Consider the following 16543-nt stretch of genomic DNA (forward strand, 5'->3'; position numbering starts at 1 on the left):
TTACTTGCAAGTGCAATTTATTTTCTTGTACTAAAATAATTATCGCCCGCGCGGTAAAATTCAAACTTCGACTTTGTAATGAAAAAATTACTTCCGATAAAAACCATTAGCAGTTTTTTTTACCGTACTCATAAGCTCATTACGTCATTACGTTATCAAAAAAAATACTGTGACGTCTTTTAGTAATTTTTGTTCATTAAAATCACAAATGATCATAAAAGGTTGGGATTAAATTTAAATGACAAACTTTTGAAAACCCGATAGGAGAACAAAGTAAATTTAATATTTATTTTATTTTGTAATTAAATGTCAACAAAAATATTTTAAATTCTTGTTTTTAAAAAATATAAAAAAGTATATAAAAAAAATTGATCGGATTTATATTTAATCCCATCTAGATATTTTTTTATCAATGAACGAAAGACAAAGAGACGTATAAATGAAATGAGATTTAGTCTATAGAATTGCGAATTAAATATTGTAATTAAATATCTTTTATGTTCTTCAAAGCATATATATATAAATATATATATATATATATATATATATATATATATATATATATATATAAAAATTTGTTATTACAATTTCCATTGTAAATTCAATCCTTCGCATGAACCAAAACTAAACTAAGGCCGTATTAAATTCATCAAACAGAAATATATATATATATATATCTATATATATATATATGTATGTATATATTTGACTATCATCACTCGGAGCTTGGAGTCCCACAGCACTCTATTATATCTACTATTTGTCTTGAATTTACACGGTCTTTGTTATTGAATATTAACATGACAATACGCACACTTGTATATTACGCAGTATTCTGATGCAGGTGAAGCGGAGTATAATGCTGAAGATGGCTGATGCATGTCAGGAAGTGAGTAAGCACAAGCAAACACGTTTTCACGAGATGCATGTACAACGTTTTAACAATGTCAGGTAAACTTTAATGTATTTATACGTTTATATATACATATATATTCGTTTATCTAACACTATATTACTCCACACGTGTCGCGCGTAATCCTCGTACATATAAACAATATCAAACAATGTTGTCCAACTGTCAACTTGGATGAGCTTTCTAAACAATTCACTTGTTATTTTAAATCACGAATCACAATTACGCTAAGAAATTTACGATTATTTATTATGCTGCCAACCAAACGAAACAGGAAGTTGTTGATAAAAAATTATGCTGCACTAAAAAAATGTTTCACACGAAATTTAGTGATAAATTTTGATGAATTTTATTCGGTTAAAGTACAAATTACACTGAAAAAAATAACCGATTGGCGATCGGTAGCCGCTACCTATTATTTTTCGGTAGACGCTACTAATTATTCCGGTAGCTGCTACCGAAATAATCGGTAACTGTTACCGAATAATCGGTAGCCGTTACCGAAACAATCAGTAGCTGTTACTGATTATTTTTCGATAGACGCTACTAATTATTCCGGTAGCTGCTACCGAAATAATCGGTAGCTGTTACCGAATAATCGGTAGCCGTTACCGAAACAATCAGTAGCTGTTACTGATTATTTTTCGGTAGACGCTACTAATTATTCCGGTAGCTGCTACCGAAATAATCGGTAGCTGTTACCGAATAATCGGTAGCCGTTACCGAAACAATCAGTAGCTGTTACTGATTATTTTTCGGTAGACGCTACTAATTATTCCGGTAGCTGCTACCGAAATAATCGGTAGCTGTTACCGAATAATCGGTAGCCGTTACCGAAACAATCAGTAGCTGTTACTGATTATTTTTCGGTAGACGCTACTAATTATTCCGGTAGCTGCTACCGAAATAATCGGTAGCTGTTACCGAAACAATCAGTAGCTGTTACTGATTGATTTTCGGTAGCCGTTATCGATTATTTCTGTAGCTATTACCGAAATAATCGGTAGCTGTTACCGAACAATCGGTAGCCGTTACCGAAATTATCAGTAGCTGTTACTGATTAATTTTCAGTAGCTGTTATCGATTATTTCAGTAGCTATTACCGAAATAATCGGTAGCGTCTACCGAAAAATAATCGGTAGCAGCTACCGATCGCCAATCGGTAGCTGCTACCGATTATTTTTTTCAGTATACAGTAGAAAAAAAATAATTCTTAGAGGCTCATAATAATTATAGTGCAGCATAATAATTTTTTGACGACCCGACTTCCGGTTTGAAGTTTAGTCGACAGTCTAATAAAAATTCCTACATTTTTCCCCGTGTAGAAAATTTGAATTTATTTATATTTATGTATGCGGATTGTCATTTCGCAGCAGCATATTTTTTCGTTCTCTGTTCAAAATTATTCAGTATCCATAAAAAAAAACATTACAGTCCTTAATTAGAGTTTTAAAAGCGAGCGCGCTCTAAAAATGTTAATTAAGAATTATAACACGAGAATTTTCAGCAAACGAAAGATTTTTGCCATAAGTAAAAAAAAATTTCTTTTGGCTTTTTTGTGTAGTCAAAAGTTAAGAAAAAATGTATTTTTAGTGATAGATATTAAATTTTGAATGTAAAAATGAAAAAGAACTACAGAAGACGATCTTATACAATTATATTCTTTGAAAAGTTTAATGTTCTTATAAATATAAAACGTTTTTTATTATTTTTCAGTATATTATACGCGGATATTGTTAACTTTACTCCACTTTCTGAACAACTTTCAGCATCAGATCTGGTTAAAACTCTTAATGAGCTCTATGGAAGATTCGACCAAATTGCCCAGGTAATAAATGAATATAATAATAATTTCTTAATTAATAAAAGTTCCTTATAGATTCAATTATAAATAAATATGAATATTAATAAGCTAAGTATTTTTAATTAATTACTTGAAACTGTATTTACGTCCGGTTGATTTCGTTCAGTGCAGAATTACATGAAAAAAAAAAAAAAATAAAAATAAAATGGAACTCTAGTTATGGATAATGGCATTTAGACAGAAGACAAGACGGTCGATAGAAATATAAAGAAAATATCGCGTCCAAATGTATTTTACCCCGAGGACTTGTAGATTTTATTTTTCCGATCTATGTAATGGATTTTTTTTATTGAATTTTCTCATACTGTCATACATTTACTTTATATTCTATTTGATTTTGTTTCAAACAAATTGTTTTTATGTTTTGTATTTAAATTTAATTGTGTTTTATATATATAGAGTTTTTGAACCTCTTTCAAGTGACCTGAGAATTTTAGTGTACAGAATTCGATCATATATTTTTATTTACTAGATGGTGATTGGAAAAAATTATTTGATTGATTTCTTTCGTGGCATTGAATATTATTTTATGTAGCAAAAAATCTAAAAGTGAAAAAGGATAATGTTGCGTGAGGGTAAGAAAAATAAATCACCTAGTAAATTTAAGATACTCGAGAAAATAAAGTCAGAAGAACGAGAAAGAGAGTGGCCACATCAGAGTAACTATTTATCGATATAAAATTCATCATAAATTTTTTTTTCTTTATGGGTAATGTGTTATATATTATACATTTTACAGGAGAAAAAAATATTACTTAATATTTCAGCCACCGGAAAAATCGTACAGCGTAAGCCAGTGAGTCCCAATTGTCTATACAATGGTCTTGTAGCAGCTACAGGCCCTATAGCAGCTACAAGCCCTATGGTAGCTACAAGCCCTGTAGCAGCTACAGGACTAAGATCTATTGCAGCTACAGGCCCTGTAGCAGCTACAGGACTTAGTTCTATTGCAGCTACAGGACTTAGTTCTATTGCAGCTACAAGGCCTGTAGCAGCTACAGGACAGATCTAATGCAGCTACAGGCCCTGTAGCAGCTACAGGACTTAGTTCTATTGCAGCTACAAGCCCTGTAGCAGCTACAGGACTTAGATCTATTGCAGCTACAGGCCCTATAGCAGCTACAGGGCAGTTCTATTGCAGCTACAGGCCCTATGGCAGCTACAGGACTTAGATCTATTGCAGCTACAGGCCCTGTAGCAGCTACATTACTTAGTTCTATTGCAGCTACAGGACAGTTCTATTGCAGCTACAAGAACTTATGCTCAGAATCTGTTCCTGTTCCAGCGACAGTTCTTTTTTTCCGTGTAATAAATTCAAAAAAAAAAAAAAAAATAATATAAATTATAGTATAAATATAAATATATATAGACATTGACTTAAATAAATAGAGATTACTTTAATTAATTCTACTTATCAATTTTTCAAATTACTAAAAATTTATAATTCTAATAATTATTCTGGCTCCATAATATTTACGCTCCAAAAATACTAATTTGAATAAATTAGCAGTGTAATTACAGTACATGGACTGAAAATAAACAGAAAACTGTTTGATATCATTAGAAAGACGTTAGTTAAATGGAAACATGAATAACCATATATTTAATTACTTTAATAAGCATAAATATTTTTTTAATTAATAAACTTAAATAATTAAATGGATGTAAAAAAAAATAATTGTGTCAATTAAAGTGGATTGAAGCAACAGTCACTCCCATTTAATAAATAAAATAACGCGTCTACAGAATCAATACGAATACGAATACGGATGTGGATGTGGATGTGAATGTTTATGGTTGGTCTATAGACATTTAGATATTTGAAGGAAAATACCTGAGTTAAACTCATTGGATTCCATGCCCACTAAATTGCGATGATCACAAACATAACTCGCGTCTTTCTTATCATTGATAAATATTTCAAGGATTTCCTTCTTTTTTCTTTTTTTTTCTTCAAAAATTTTCATACAATTAACTTTAAATTATACTTTGTATTCAAACTGTTACTTGATTATCATCCGGGTCATTAGTTACTATTACATTTAATTCAATGTTTGTTCTGAGATTTTTTTTATTCAGGGGAGCGGCATTAAATAAAAAATAAATACTGGAAATTCGGAAAAAAAATATTTGCTGATAAATCAGCAGCTTGAGGACGTTTACAAAAAGTAAATATGTTTTATACGTTACTGAACTAACTTTCAAGGGATCTTCGACCCTAGTGCTTATTTATCTTTAATGTCTTTAGTCAGACTTCCGCTAATAAATTATTATTTATATTTTAATTCATCTCAGTAACTTCAGTCAACGTTTGACTTAAGATAACTCGTTAACTATTGGACTGAGTAAAAAAAGTAATGATACATTTTTTTTAGGAAATTTAATTTGCTACATATTCATTCATATACATTTTTGTCATATCATTAATAGTTTGGCTGTAATTTTGATTTGAAACATTCGTTTTATAATTTTGAACAAAATAACTTTTGGAAAAAATTTTTTAATCTTTAAATTAAAATTCTGGCTTAAGTACTGAGGTTACACAAAAAATATATGAGAGCAAATTTATTAGAAATTTCATTTTCTATACTTTCATTTCTCTACACTTTTGTCCTATCATTGATAGTTCAGCTGCAATTTAAATTTGAAGCATTCGTTATAAAATTTTGAACGAAACAAATTTTGGAGAAAATTGATTAATCTTTAAATTCAAATTCTGGCTTAATTAATGAGGTTACATAAAAAATGTATGAGAGCAATTTTATTAGAAATTTCATTTTCTATACTTTCATTTCTCTACACTTTTGTCCTATCATTGATACTTCAGCTACAATTTAAATTTGAAGCATTCATTATAAAATTTTGAACGAAACAAATTTTGAAAAAAATTTATTAATCTTCAAATTAAAATTCTGGCTTAAGTACTGAGGTTACGAAAAAATGTATGAGAGCAATTTTATCAGAAATTTCATTTTCTATACTTTTATTTCTTTACACTTTTGTCCTATCATTGATAGTTCAGCTACAATTTAAATTTGAAGCATTCATTATAAAATTTTGAACGAAACAAATTTTGAAAAAAATTTATTAATATTTAAATTAAAATTCTGGCTTAAGTACTGAGGTTACAAAAAAATGTATGAGAGCAATTTTATTGTAAATTTAATTTTCTACAAAAAATGTATATGTAACTTTTATCATAAGTTTGATGGTTTAGGAGAAATTTTTACTTCAACAATGGCCTGAAATATTTCGATTCCCTCAGTTGATTCAATAAAGTAAATAATTGTCGTAATTAAATAATAAATATAATTTATTGTTTAATAAAAAAGCGTCAAAATAAATAAAGAAGAGTAATAGATAAAAATGATAAGATATTTGTATTGGTTGGATGTAACAAGTGAATCGAGGGATGAGAAAGAACCTTCGAGAGATAACGCGTAAGATCATCGAGGGTAGAAAATAAACTCGGAATTTACTAAAAACAAAAAAACTATCCGACAAATCTCAGCGACCCTTCTGCCGTAACACCGGCAATGAAATAAAAGAGATGAGAAACTAGAGATCCAAACTAAAGCTCCCATTCTTCGGAAACCATAAAATTTTTTTTATTTATCTCAGATAAAAACTCGATGCCGTTACACATTTATTTTATTTACGTAATTAAAAACCAATAAATACTTTATCACACCTACATTACTCATTCCGATCGACAAAATTAAAGGACATAAAAAGTTACAAGTAACTTTTTTAAAAATCTCATTTAACTTGTTTAATTTTATATTTTTTTATATTTCACTTCTTCTTCATCTTATTACTTTTTTATACTTTCCAAAGTCACTTAAACTTTATTTTTACAATCATTTTGTCGAAAAACTATTTAATTAAATTTTTAGCAAATAGTTTATCATTAGATCTCTCGAATTTTTATTGCTACGCAAAAAAATAAATATTTTAAAAATTACTATCCAGCAAAATGGACTAAAATTTCTTAACATCCTGCTATGAAAATTTCAAATTCTCAATAAAAGGAAAGTTATTGGTTTCGGTCCGAGCATAAACACATAAATTCACTGATTATCGAGTTTAGACGAACTTGGAGCAAATTGAGAGGCCTCGTCACGTCCGATTATATATATATATATATATATATATATATATACATATATATGAATAGATATTGAGACAGGGCAATTTAAACATGAGTAAGTTACTAAGGTAATAGCAAAGGGAATCAATTACTCATCTGCAGAAATAATATTGATTTAAGAGCTCATATGTTCTTAAATATATATATATGTAGATATATGATAGAAATAGTTAATTACGATGATGCAGAGTGGTCACGAAACAAGCCTTTTAATTATTTAATGTCTTCAGTTGATTCGAAATACGTTCACGTGATAATTAATAATGCATATGTTAGTAAAACATGTGCATGTATGTTCTTACATTAAATAATACACATATATATATTAGGGTGACCAAAAAAAACCGACTATTTTTTTTTTTGAGTCTCTTATGAAAATTTGTTGGTTTAAGATGTTTTAAGAAGCCTCTCCAAAAATTAGCTCGATAAAAAATTTCCAAGAGGTCGCTCACGAATTTTGAAAATATCAAAAATGATCGAAATTCGGATTTTTTCTTCTAAATTTCTTCTTTCTCGTGGCAGCTATAGTTTATATTTATGAAATCATGACTACGCTGAAAATTTCAGCCCAAAATTAAAATATTTAAACGTCGCTCAAGAATTTTGAATGTTTCCGAGTACTGTCTCTTGGACGTTTTCAAGCGAGCCTTGAAAATTAATAATAAAGTTTCTCAATTTTTTTATCATCAATTTGTATCATAATGAATAAAAATACAACCCAAGAAATAGAAAAAATGAGTTATCCACATACTTTTTTATTTTTTAATTCAATTTTTAGGTTTTTTTGCTTATTCAAAACTTACCCAATTTTATTGTTTAAGACTGTCCTGTATATTTTCGGTTATGCAAAAGTTATTTTTAAGTGAAATGACAATAATTGAGTTATAAAAAAATACAAAAACTAATTCAAAGTATTAATTACATATTATCAGTTAATATTCAAAATTCTTGAGCGCCGTTTAAATATTCAAATTTTGGCTGAAGTATTCAGCATAGTCATGATTTTACAAATATAAACTATTGCTGCCACGAGAAAGAAAAAATTTAGAAATAAAAAATCCAAATTTCGATCATTTTTTATGTTTTCAAAATTCGTGAGCGAGCTCTTGAAAATTTTTTATCGAACTGATTTTTGGAGAGGTTTCTTAAAACATTGTAAGCCACCAAATTTTCATAAGAGACTCGAAAAAAAAATAGTTGGTTTTTTTGGGTCACCCTATTATATATATGTTTTTCCTTTTTAAAAATAAGAGATCAAACTTAATATTTCATCGTTATTTTTAATAAAAATCTGCTGACCACAAAAAAAATTAAGGAGCTTAAATTTTTTCTGTTTTTGTGATCGAAAGCCCAGTAAACAATCTCTCAAGTTTTCATTTATTTTAAAATAATGAATTAAAAAATTTTTTTTAATGTCCTTAATAATATTTGACTGTTAATTAGGCAAATCAGTGTATGAGGATCAAGATTCTAGGTGATTGTTACTACTGTGTTTCCGGTCTGCCTATTTCTAGGCCAAATCACGCCATCAGTTGTGTAAACATGGGTCTGCAAATGATCGAAGCGATTAGGTATACATCTAAATAAAATTATTCACGATAATTAGCTTCGGTTGAAAAAAAAATTTAATTAAATTGAATAAATAATAAAAAGCTTTCACACTTTAAAATAAATTTACTAAGAAAAGAATAATAAATACTTAACTTGTAGCATTATTCAAATTTAAAAAAACCCGGGCTTTTATGTCAGCATAAATTCAAAACTTTCAAGGGAAAATGAATTTAAAAAAGACAAAATCTCTTTGCACAATGAAAATGAATTTTGAAAAAAGTTTAAGTTTTATTTCCTCGGATGCAACTCCCGCGTAACGTCAACTCACTTCCCTATATTTTAACTCATAGTTTAAATAAAATAAGTGCCTTCTTGATGAGCGCTTCCTTGACAATCTAACGTCGGCTTAAAAATAATATAAATTCTCATACTTTATCTCGAAAGCTTTTAAAAAAAATTTACATTCTTATTGTTTGCGTGACTAAAATATTTATGGATTTTTCCGACATTTTTTCTGTCTGCGGTACCTGAATTTTTTTTTATTGGATTGGTTTTGATATTTATTTGTAAATAAATAAATTAATTAATTAATCGATGAGCAATTAATTTTTGTAATAATTTGCGACTCATAACAACAATAATTATGATAGATTTGTACGAGAAGCAACAGGATTCAATGTCGATATGAGGATAGGGATTCATACCGGAAATGTTCTGTGCGGTGTCCTCGGATTAAGGAAATGGCAGTTTGACGTTTGGAGTGACGATGTCACTCTTGCAAATCATATGGAAAGTGGTGGATTACCAGGGTAATTTATAATTGCAATATTTTATTTTCGAAATATTTTGAATCCAATTTTTATTTAATTCAGAGAAATGAATCAAAAATTAATTGTCAATTTTATTTAATTGATTTTTGATTATTGAAAAAAAAATTTTTACGTCAAAAATTATTAATTTAATATTTAAATAAATTCAAATTTTTTTTTTTAAATCGATCAATAAAAATTTCGCTTATTACAGACAGAATTTTAATCCTCATTCTTTTGAATTAAAAAAAAAAATTCATATATTTATTAATAATTATTAAAATCAATACGCGCTTTGAAGTTTAAAGAGTTTGGAATTTGTAATTTTTAAAAAATTCCCGCGCAAAAAGACAGCAATTTAATTAAACATTAAATTATTATTATTATTGATATTAATTTGGTTAATTTAAAAAAAAAAATAGACGAGTCCATGTTACAAAGGCAACTCTAGATCAATTGGAAAGCCGATTTGAAGTTGAACCAAGCAATGGAGAATCACGTGACAGTTATTTAGCGGATCATAAAATTGAAACTTTTTTAATAATCCCACCGAAGGTAAATTTTTTATTATTCTATTTATTGTTCAATAAAAAATATTGGTTTAATAAAAAAATATTTTATCGCATGTTTGCTAAAAAAACAAGTTCTAAACTATTACAGAATATGAAAAAATAATGCAGAGCCGAGAGATCTCGGAATTTATTCATAATTTTGTTTATTATCACAGAAAGTTACCGGAGAAAATGAATTGGAAAATGGAAAAGTATCAGGAGTTAAATCTGGTCCTACTAGATCCCGGCCCGGCAGCAAAATGACTAAATATGTGGAGTGTTGGGGTGCTGATAAACCTTTTGCAAACATTGCGGAATCTACACTCGCAAAAAATATCGGCTTAACTGTGAGTTTTTTTTTTAATTATAAAATCAATCTAATAAAAATTTCAAAGTCATATTTAAATTATTTTTATCAAACCCCATAACCGCTTGAGCTCAATTTCGAAATATGTATGCATGCACTCAATATCTTCACTGGAAAAAAAAATTTATCTTCAAGGAAAGTCTTTTCTCTCGCACTCGAGTGGACGAAAATTCCATCCTTGTACTTGCGCAGTAAATGAAAACTTTATCCAAATTTTTCTCTTAGCAAATAAAAAATTTCAAAAAATAGAGAATTTTTAAAAAATCTAGAGTAAACTTGGGTCAAAAATAAAATATATGAAAATGATAAAAACTAAGAGCTTTTATTTTGTTTTTAACTTTTTTTGTTTAAAAATATTTATTGTATACAGAAAAAAGTGGATTCTCGCTCCAAGAAAATTTTTGTTTTCAATTCGAAATCCAAAACATTTCTTGGGAAAAGTAAAAGTTTTCTCGAGGCGAGTAAAAATTTCTTGTGTACAGCAATACTTTTTTTCTGTGTAAGTGTCCATTGAAACAAGTGAACTAGTAACTCTAATTATCTTTTTTTCTGTTTAGTACCCGGCTTCAAAAATCCGATAGATTCTTATACCTGTATGTATAAAACCCTGTACTTAACTATAGCACCTCACTGAACTCATTCATTCTTATAAAATCTTTATAGAAATATATGAGAATCTATTAGATTCTATGAGATTTTCTAAACAGGGTATGTACATATTAAGTACATAGTTTCTGATACCTACTTTTGCCGTTACGAAGCTCAAATGGTTATTGGGGTATATAAATATATATGAGAATGCTTGAAGTTGAGTAAAGGAATGAACGAAATTTGTCACCGATCCGGTATGGTCTAGTGGCTATGATTTCTGGCTCTCACCCAGGCGATCCGGGTTCGATTCCCGGTACCGGAATTCAATTTTTTTTTTTTTTAAATGTCAAATTAACTATTAATAATTTTTTGTAAACTTATTTACACCATTTTTGATAAACTCCGATTTTCAATGTGTAAAAAATACTAAAAAAAATATTATCTACCCCCCATAATTGATTAGAAGTAATCAGTAGTAATTGGAAATTTTTTTTCTGATCAAAAAAAATTTTTTGTTTTAGAGCATTGCGATGATTGAATCAAATTTTCTGACCAATGACTCCAATTGCTGTAGCATGAGGTAAGTAGTCAATAATAATAACAAATAATTAAATAATTAATAATTATAAATAATAGACAGTGGGGAAATAACGAGGGAATGTCATCAGCAACGTACTGGTTTCGGGACAAATCTCAAGAGACGCAGTATCGTGATCAGAAAGATGATCAATATCCCTGGTATGTTGTCGCGTCGAATGTTTTTTACCTGACAATGTTCTGCATTCAATTAATTTACTCACCCAGGTAATTAAAAGAAAATAAGAAGAAGTTTAAATTTTATGGGAATAAATTTGTTTTCTAAATCCTATGAATAATATTGCAGAAGCATTACAGTTTACGGATGCTTTGGGGCCGGACTTATCTCACTGACGATGTTCTCGGGGATTTCATGGTACGTTGATAAAACCAACGACAGCTCAAATGATCACGATCACTCGGCAATTTTAAGCCGGGGGATTAGAATCACGGTTTATCTCATCACCGCAGTACTTGCGATTGCCTCAGCTCTTATTTCTCTTATTGATTATGAAAATAATGACAAAGCTTATACTATTGCACCCGTAAGTATATTTATTTATTCATTTACTTATATATTTTATTTTTTAACCGTTCACTCTTAGAATTAATCACTCATTTCTTTAACCCTTCGTTACCCACGTTCTTTTGCCAGCCAAATTTACCCACGTGGTTAGCGTCGCGCCGCCGTGTTAAATTGAACGCGCTGTTGCCAAATGTTCAACCACGACTATTATACAGTATTAAATAATTATCAAAGAAAAATTGTAATATAAATTCGCAGTTTTTTCATGGAACCAGATTATTTATTATCAAAAATCGAAAAATTAACATTTTCAATTATATTTATTATTTATATTTATATACATATATATATATAAATATTGTATTATTCTATGAATAATAATTTTTTCAGAACTTATTTGTACTAAAGTTTATATCATTATATTTCTATTTTATATAATTATATTTTCTTATTATTATTATCAACAATAACAATTATTTAATAACAATTAATTTGTAAATAATATAATTAAAATAAAAACTAACCTGAAAAATCACTTCTCTTTACCAGTTGTGTTGAACGTATGGTAAAACAGGCTAAAATACTGGCGGCAAAGAAAGTTGGCAACAGTGCAGTTTGAAAAAGATCGGGAGACTTACTCACGATGGGCGGCAGAGCGCCGTTTTCTCAAACTCGGTCTCGAATTTTAGAATGTAAAAATATTTTCCAAGGGTTTTTATGCATGTAAATAGCATTAAAAATTTTTTAATAGATCAAAGAAAGAATTAAATTTTTTTCAAAACTACGAATTTAAGTAGTTACGAGAAAAAAAATAAAATTTAAAAAAGGCGGTGCCACGCTCATAGCGTGGGTAAGGAAGGGTTAAATAATTATTTAATTGGGAGTATTTAGGGGGCGGCTGAAAAATGCGGAACTAAAAATTCACTTTATTGATTTTTTAAATAGAAATTTGTGTTCTTATCTCATATATTTTAAGGGGATTCCCCCGTGTAAGGGTCTGTTTTTTAAGCGTTTTTTAGGAATTTTTTGAGATGACCCATGAAAAGATAGAACCGAGTTTTCTGTAAGCGTATATGAGTGGAGTGAACTAGAATCTTACGAAAATTTGGAGAATTTCTATTTTTTTCGTAACGGAAAAGTAAAAAAAAAATCATGAAATTTGAAATTTCTTTTTCAGAAGTCTGCTAAAAATCCAATTTTTAATATTTGCAACTGATTCTAGTTCACTCGATGCATTTAAAACTCAAAGTTCTTTTCATTGATCGTCAAAAAAAAATTCCCAAAAAACGATTATAAAACAGACCCTCACACGGGGGAATCCCCTTAGTAAAATTAAATGAGGGTCGACTTTGATTACGAGACTGGATTTTGTACAGCTCTCCCCTACGTATATTTGAATACTTTTTTATTGTAAATAAATAAATTTGCAGGCATATGTGCATTCAGTAGCAATAGCATTAATAGTTGGCTGGGCGCATTTAAGAGTTGGCTTTCTTCTTAAATTTTTTGTGATGCTTGTATCAATAATTACTGTCCTGGTTGTATTTTCTCAAGTTGAAATTATAAAATTGTATTATCAGAATGGCCGAGAGTAAGTAAATTAAAAAAAGTAACAGAAAAAAAGTTTTAAGAAGTCTAGTGAATTTTTTTTTTTACAAACTCTTGAATTTTCAGATTCACTGGAGTTCCTTATCTGATACAAATAGGCTACTTGCTGTTTTTGATAGCATCGATACTCCATGTCCTTGACCGTCAGCTGGAACTCACGACACGAACGGACTTCCAGTGGAAGTACAAACTGAAAGCCGAGCAAGACGAAGTCGAAACTATGAGAGGCATAAATAAAATTCTGCTGGAAAATATCCTGCCGGCCCACGTCGCCCATCACTTTTTGTCACTCAGCGACAACCAGGAACTGTATCACGAGAGGTACAACAGCATCGCGGTAATGTTCGCCTCGATTCCTAACTACAAAGAGTTTTACGATGAAACTGACATCAATAAGCAAGGACTCGAATGCCTGAGGCTGCTAAATGAAATAATTTGCGATTTCGACAAGTTGCTACTGAAGCCCAAGTTTTCTTGCATTGAGAAAATAAAGACGATTGGCAGCACGTACATGTTGGCTGCTGGGTTGAATCCTGGGAAGGAAGATACTGAAAATAAAGTTGGTTTAAAAAAAAAAAATGAGTTCTTCATTTAAAATTAAACGCACTAATCTATTGATGTTTTTTTTCTAGGATTTTACAAAACAAGAAGAGCACAATGTTATTATACTAGTAGAGTTTGCTATCGCGTTGATGACAGTACTGGATCATATTAACCGCGAATCATTTCAAAGATTTAAACTTCGTGTAGGTAAGAAAATTTCATTTTTTATTTTAAAATTTTTAAATAAACCGCCAAAAAAAAGTCATTGAATTTTTTACTTGAATTAGTTACCAAAAATATTTCAAATACCACCCGGTCATCAAAAAAATTTAAAGTGGCCTAAGTTACTCCACTTATTAGTTTTGTTTTTTTTTTTTTACTGAAAATTTATTTATTTTACATTAACTTCGGATCTAATTTTAAAAAATTTTTCATTTATTTAATTGATCAGAATCGTCATTAATTTTTTTTTAAACCAGGTTTGAATCATGGACCAGTAATAGCGGGTGTCGTAGGCGCACAAAAACCTCAATATGACATTTGGGGCAACACAGTAAACGTTGCATCGCGAATGGACAGTTGCGGTGAAATAGGACGGCTCCAAGTAACCGAAGACTCAGCCAGAGTACTCAGGAACGCGAATTACGAATTAATTTGCCGAGGTCCAACTTACGTCAAAGGCAAGGGAACACTGACGACATATTTTGTAAAAACTCCATTTGACGGTCGTGAAGATGACTACTAATTTATTTAAATAAAATATATCTTTTGTACATACGTTTAGTAAAATATATAAATATATATTTTAAAAATAAATCAAAATAATCTATTTTAAAATTCAAGATTCAAATAATAATAATAATTATTATTACTAGTAATAAGATTAAATAAATAATTTGATGCTGTGAGAAAAATGATTTTTAATAATTTAAAAAAAAAATAAGTGTAATATAATTAATAAAATAATGATCTCATGTCTGTATTTACTTTGTGAAATATTTAAATTTAATTATTCGGTAAATTAGAATTTAATTATTATTTCTAAGTATTTAAATAATGAGTAGATTTAAATTTATGTATTAGTAGTAAATGGACTGTAATTATTGTGGTGTAATTAAATTTTTTAATTGATATTTTAACTATAATTTAAGTGATAGTTGGTATAGAATTTATCCAGATGTCGAGTGAATTAAAATTTCAAATTTAATTAAAGTTTTATGAATGGAAAAAAATAATGTATCTGCGACTCTTACTTTTGAAATTTGAAAAAAAATTTATTTTTAAAAATAAATGATATACAGAACCAGATGCATCGCTATTTATTTCATTACAATTCTTACTATGACGTACAATATTAAAATATTAAAAAATATGCGGTAGAAAAATTAAGTACCTGCAACGTAGAATTTTGAAATAAAAAAAAATTATTTCTTAAAATAAACGATATACGATATCAGAATTAGTAAACTTTTCACGCAAGGAAAATCGTCAGAGCTTGAACATAAGTGAGTATCAAGATAAATTTTATATTTATCATTATATGATTCATATTCGTTTGGAAGCAGCTAAAATAGAAAATAATTTGTTCGAACAAACTATTGAAATATTATTCTCGTTATTTAATCATTATTTGTCGTTCGATTGTTGCGAACAAATCGCAAAGTTTTTTAGTCATGAAGAACTAAAAGAATTTGTGAATATTAGAGCAACGATTAATTTTAAGCTTTGACTTGATTTTATTTATACCCAACGAACGAACTGACATCTTTTAGATGGCTTTTAGGTGGCAGTTTTGTGACCAAAAGCAAAAAAATTATAATAAAACAATTAGAAAATTTTGTGGCTGATTAAATATCTAGTGAAAAAACGATCGAAGTGATAACAAGAAATAACTTACAAGTTAATTATCATCTGAAATTTATAATATTAAATTAAAGTCATGATGTATTATAGGATATATAATACCATAGTACTATTCATAAATGGACTTGTCGCTCTATCAAATGACAGGAATAATCGTACTGAAATTTCGAATTTAACACTTCTAGAATATCTTTCTTACCAGGGACACTACAACTGGTGGGCGCGATCTCGCGGCGAGCACCAAAATACTCCCGCTGCTGCTGCCTAGCACCCGTGACTTTCCCCTTCTCCATATCGATCTTTTCTCCCAAGAAATTTTTTCTCTTGGCTTACGCAACTTTTGTTATCTTGGAGGGAGAATACAAAACTACTTGCGTGAAAGAAAATATATTTTATTGTAGTTTGAGTATGTTGGCGGTTGGGTTGAATTCTGAAACGGAATATACCTGACCACAACGCGATATACATGGAAATTTAACAACAATTAGTTTGAAACTGTAATGTTTGTTATTTTTGTAAAATGTACTGATAAAAAATGTAATTTTTACAGTTTCAGGCTCGGAGCGCTTTACTACTATACGAAACTGTAATTTTTCAACTGCTCCTTTTTCCGTGTACTGCACAATTATCT

At 29.1% G+C, this 16543-nt stretch overlaps 1 protein-coding gene and 1 non-coding gene across 2 annotated transcripts in view; both read left to right on the forward strand.

Moving 5' to 3' along the window:
- The window catches only part of LOC130669591 (adenylate cyclase type 2), a 29792-nt gene extending 14777 nt beyond the window's left edge, over positions 1–15015 (forward strand). The window contains exons 5-17 of the mRNA XM_057472574.1: positions 845–951; positions 2630–2741; positions 8371–8498; positions 9129–9287; positions 9710–9842; positions 10015–10185; positions 11318–11376; positions 11433–11600; positions 11680–11917; positions 13329–13489; positions 13573–14065; positions 14139–14256; positions 14529–15015. Of these exons, the coding sequence (XP_057328557.1) occupies positions 845–951; positions 2630–2741; positions 8371–8498; positions 9129–9287; positions 9710–9842; positions 10015–10185; positions 11318–11376; positions 11433–11600; positions 11680–11917; positions 13329–13489; positions 13573–14065; positions 14139–14256; positions 14529–14794 (2313 nt within the window). The 3' untranslated portion in view covers positions 14795–15015. The remainder of the gene's footprint in view (positions 1–844; positions 952–2629; positions 2742–8370; positions 8499–9128; positions 9288–9709; positions 9843–10014; positions 10186–11317; positions 11377–11432; positions 11601–11679; positions 11918–13328; positions 13490–13572; positions 14066–14138; positions 14257–14528) is intronic.
- Positions 11047–11118, forward strand: Trnae-cuc (transfer RNA glutamic acid (anticodon CUC)). The gene has a single exon. It is a non-coding gene; the product is annotated as a tRNA-Glu (tRNA).
- Positions 15016–16543: the final 1528 nt, after the last annotated feature.

Source organism: Microplitis mediator, chromosome 6 (assembly GCF_029852145.1).
Source record: "Microplitis mediator isolate UGA2020A chromosome 6, iyMicMedi2.1, whole genome shotgun sequence".
NCBI lineage: Eukaryota > Metazoa > Arthropoda > Insecta > Hymenoptera > Braconidae > Microplitis > Microplitis mediator.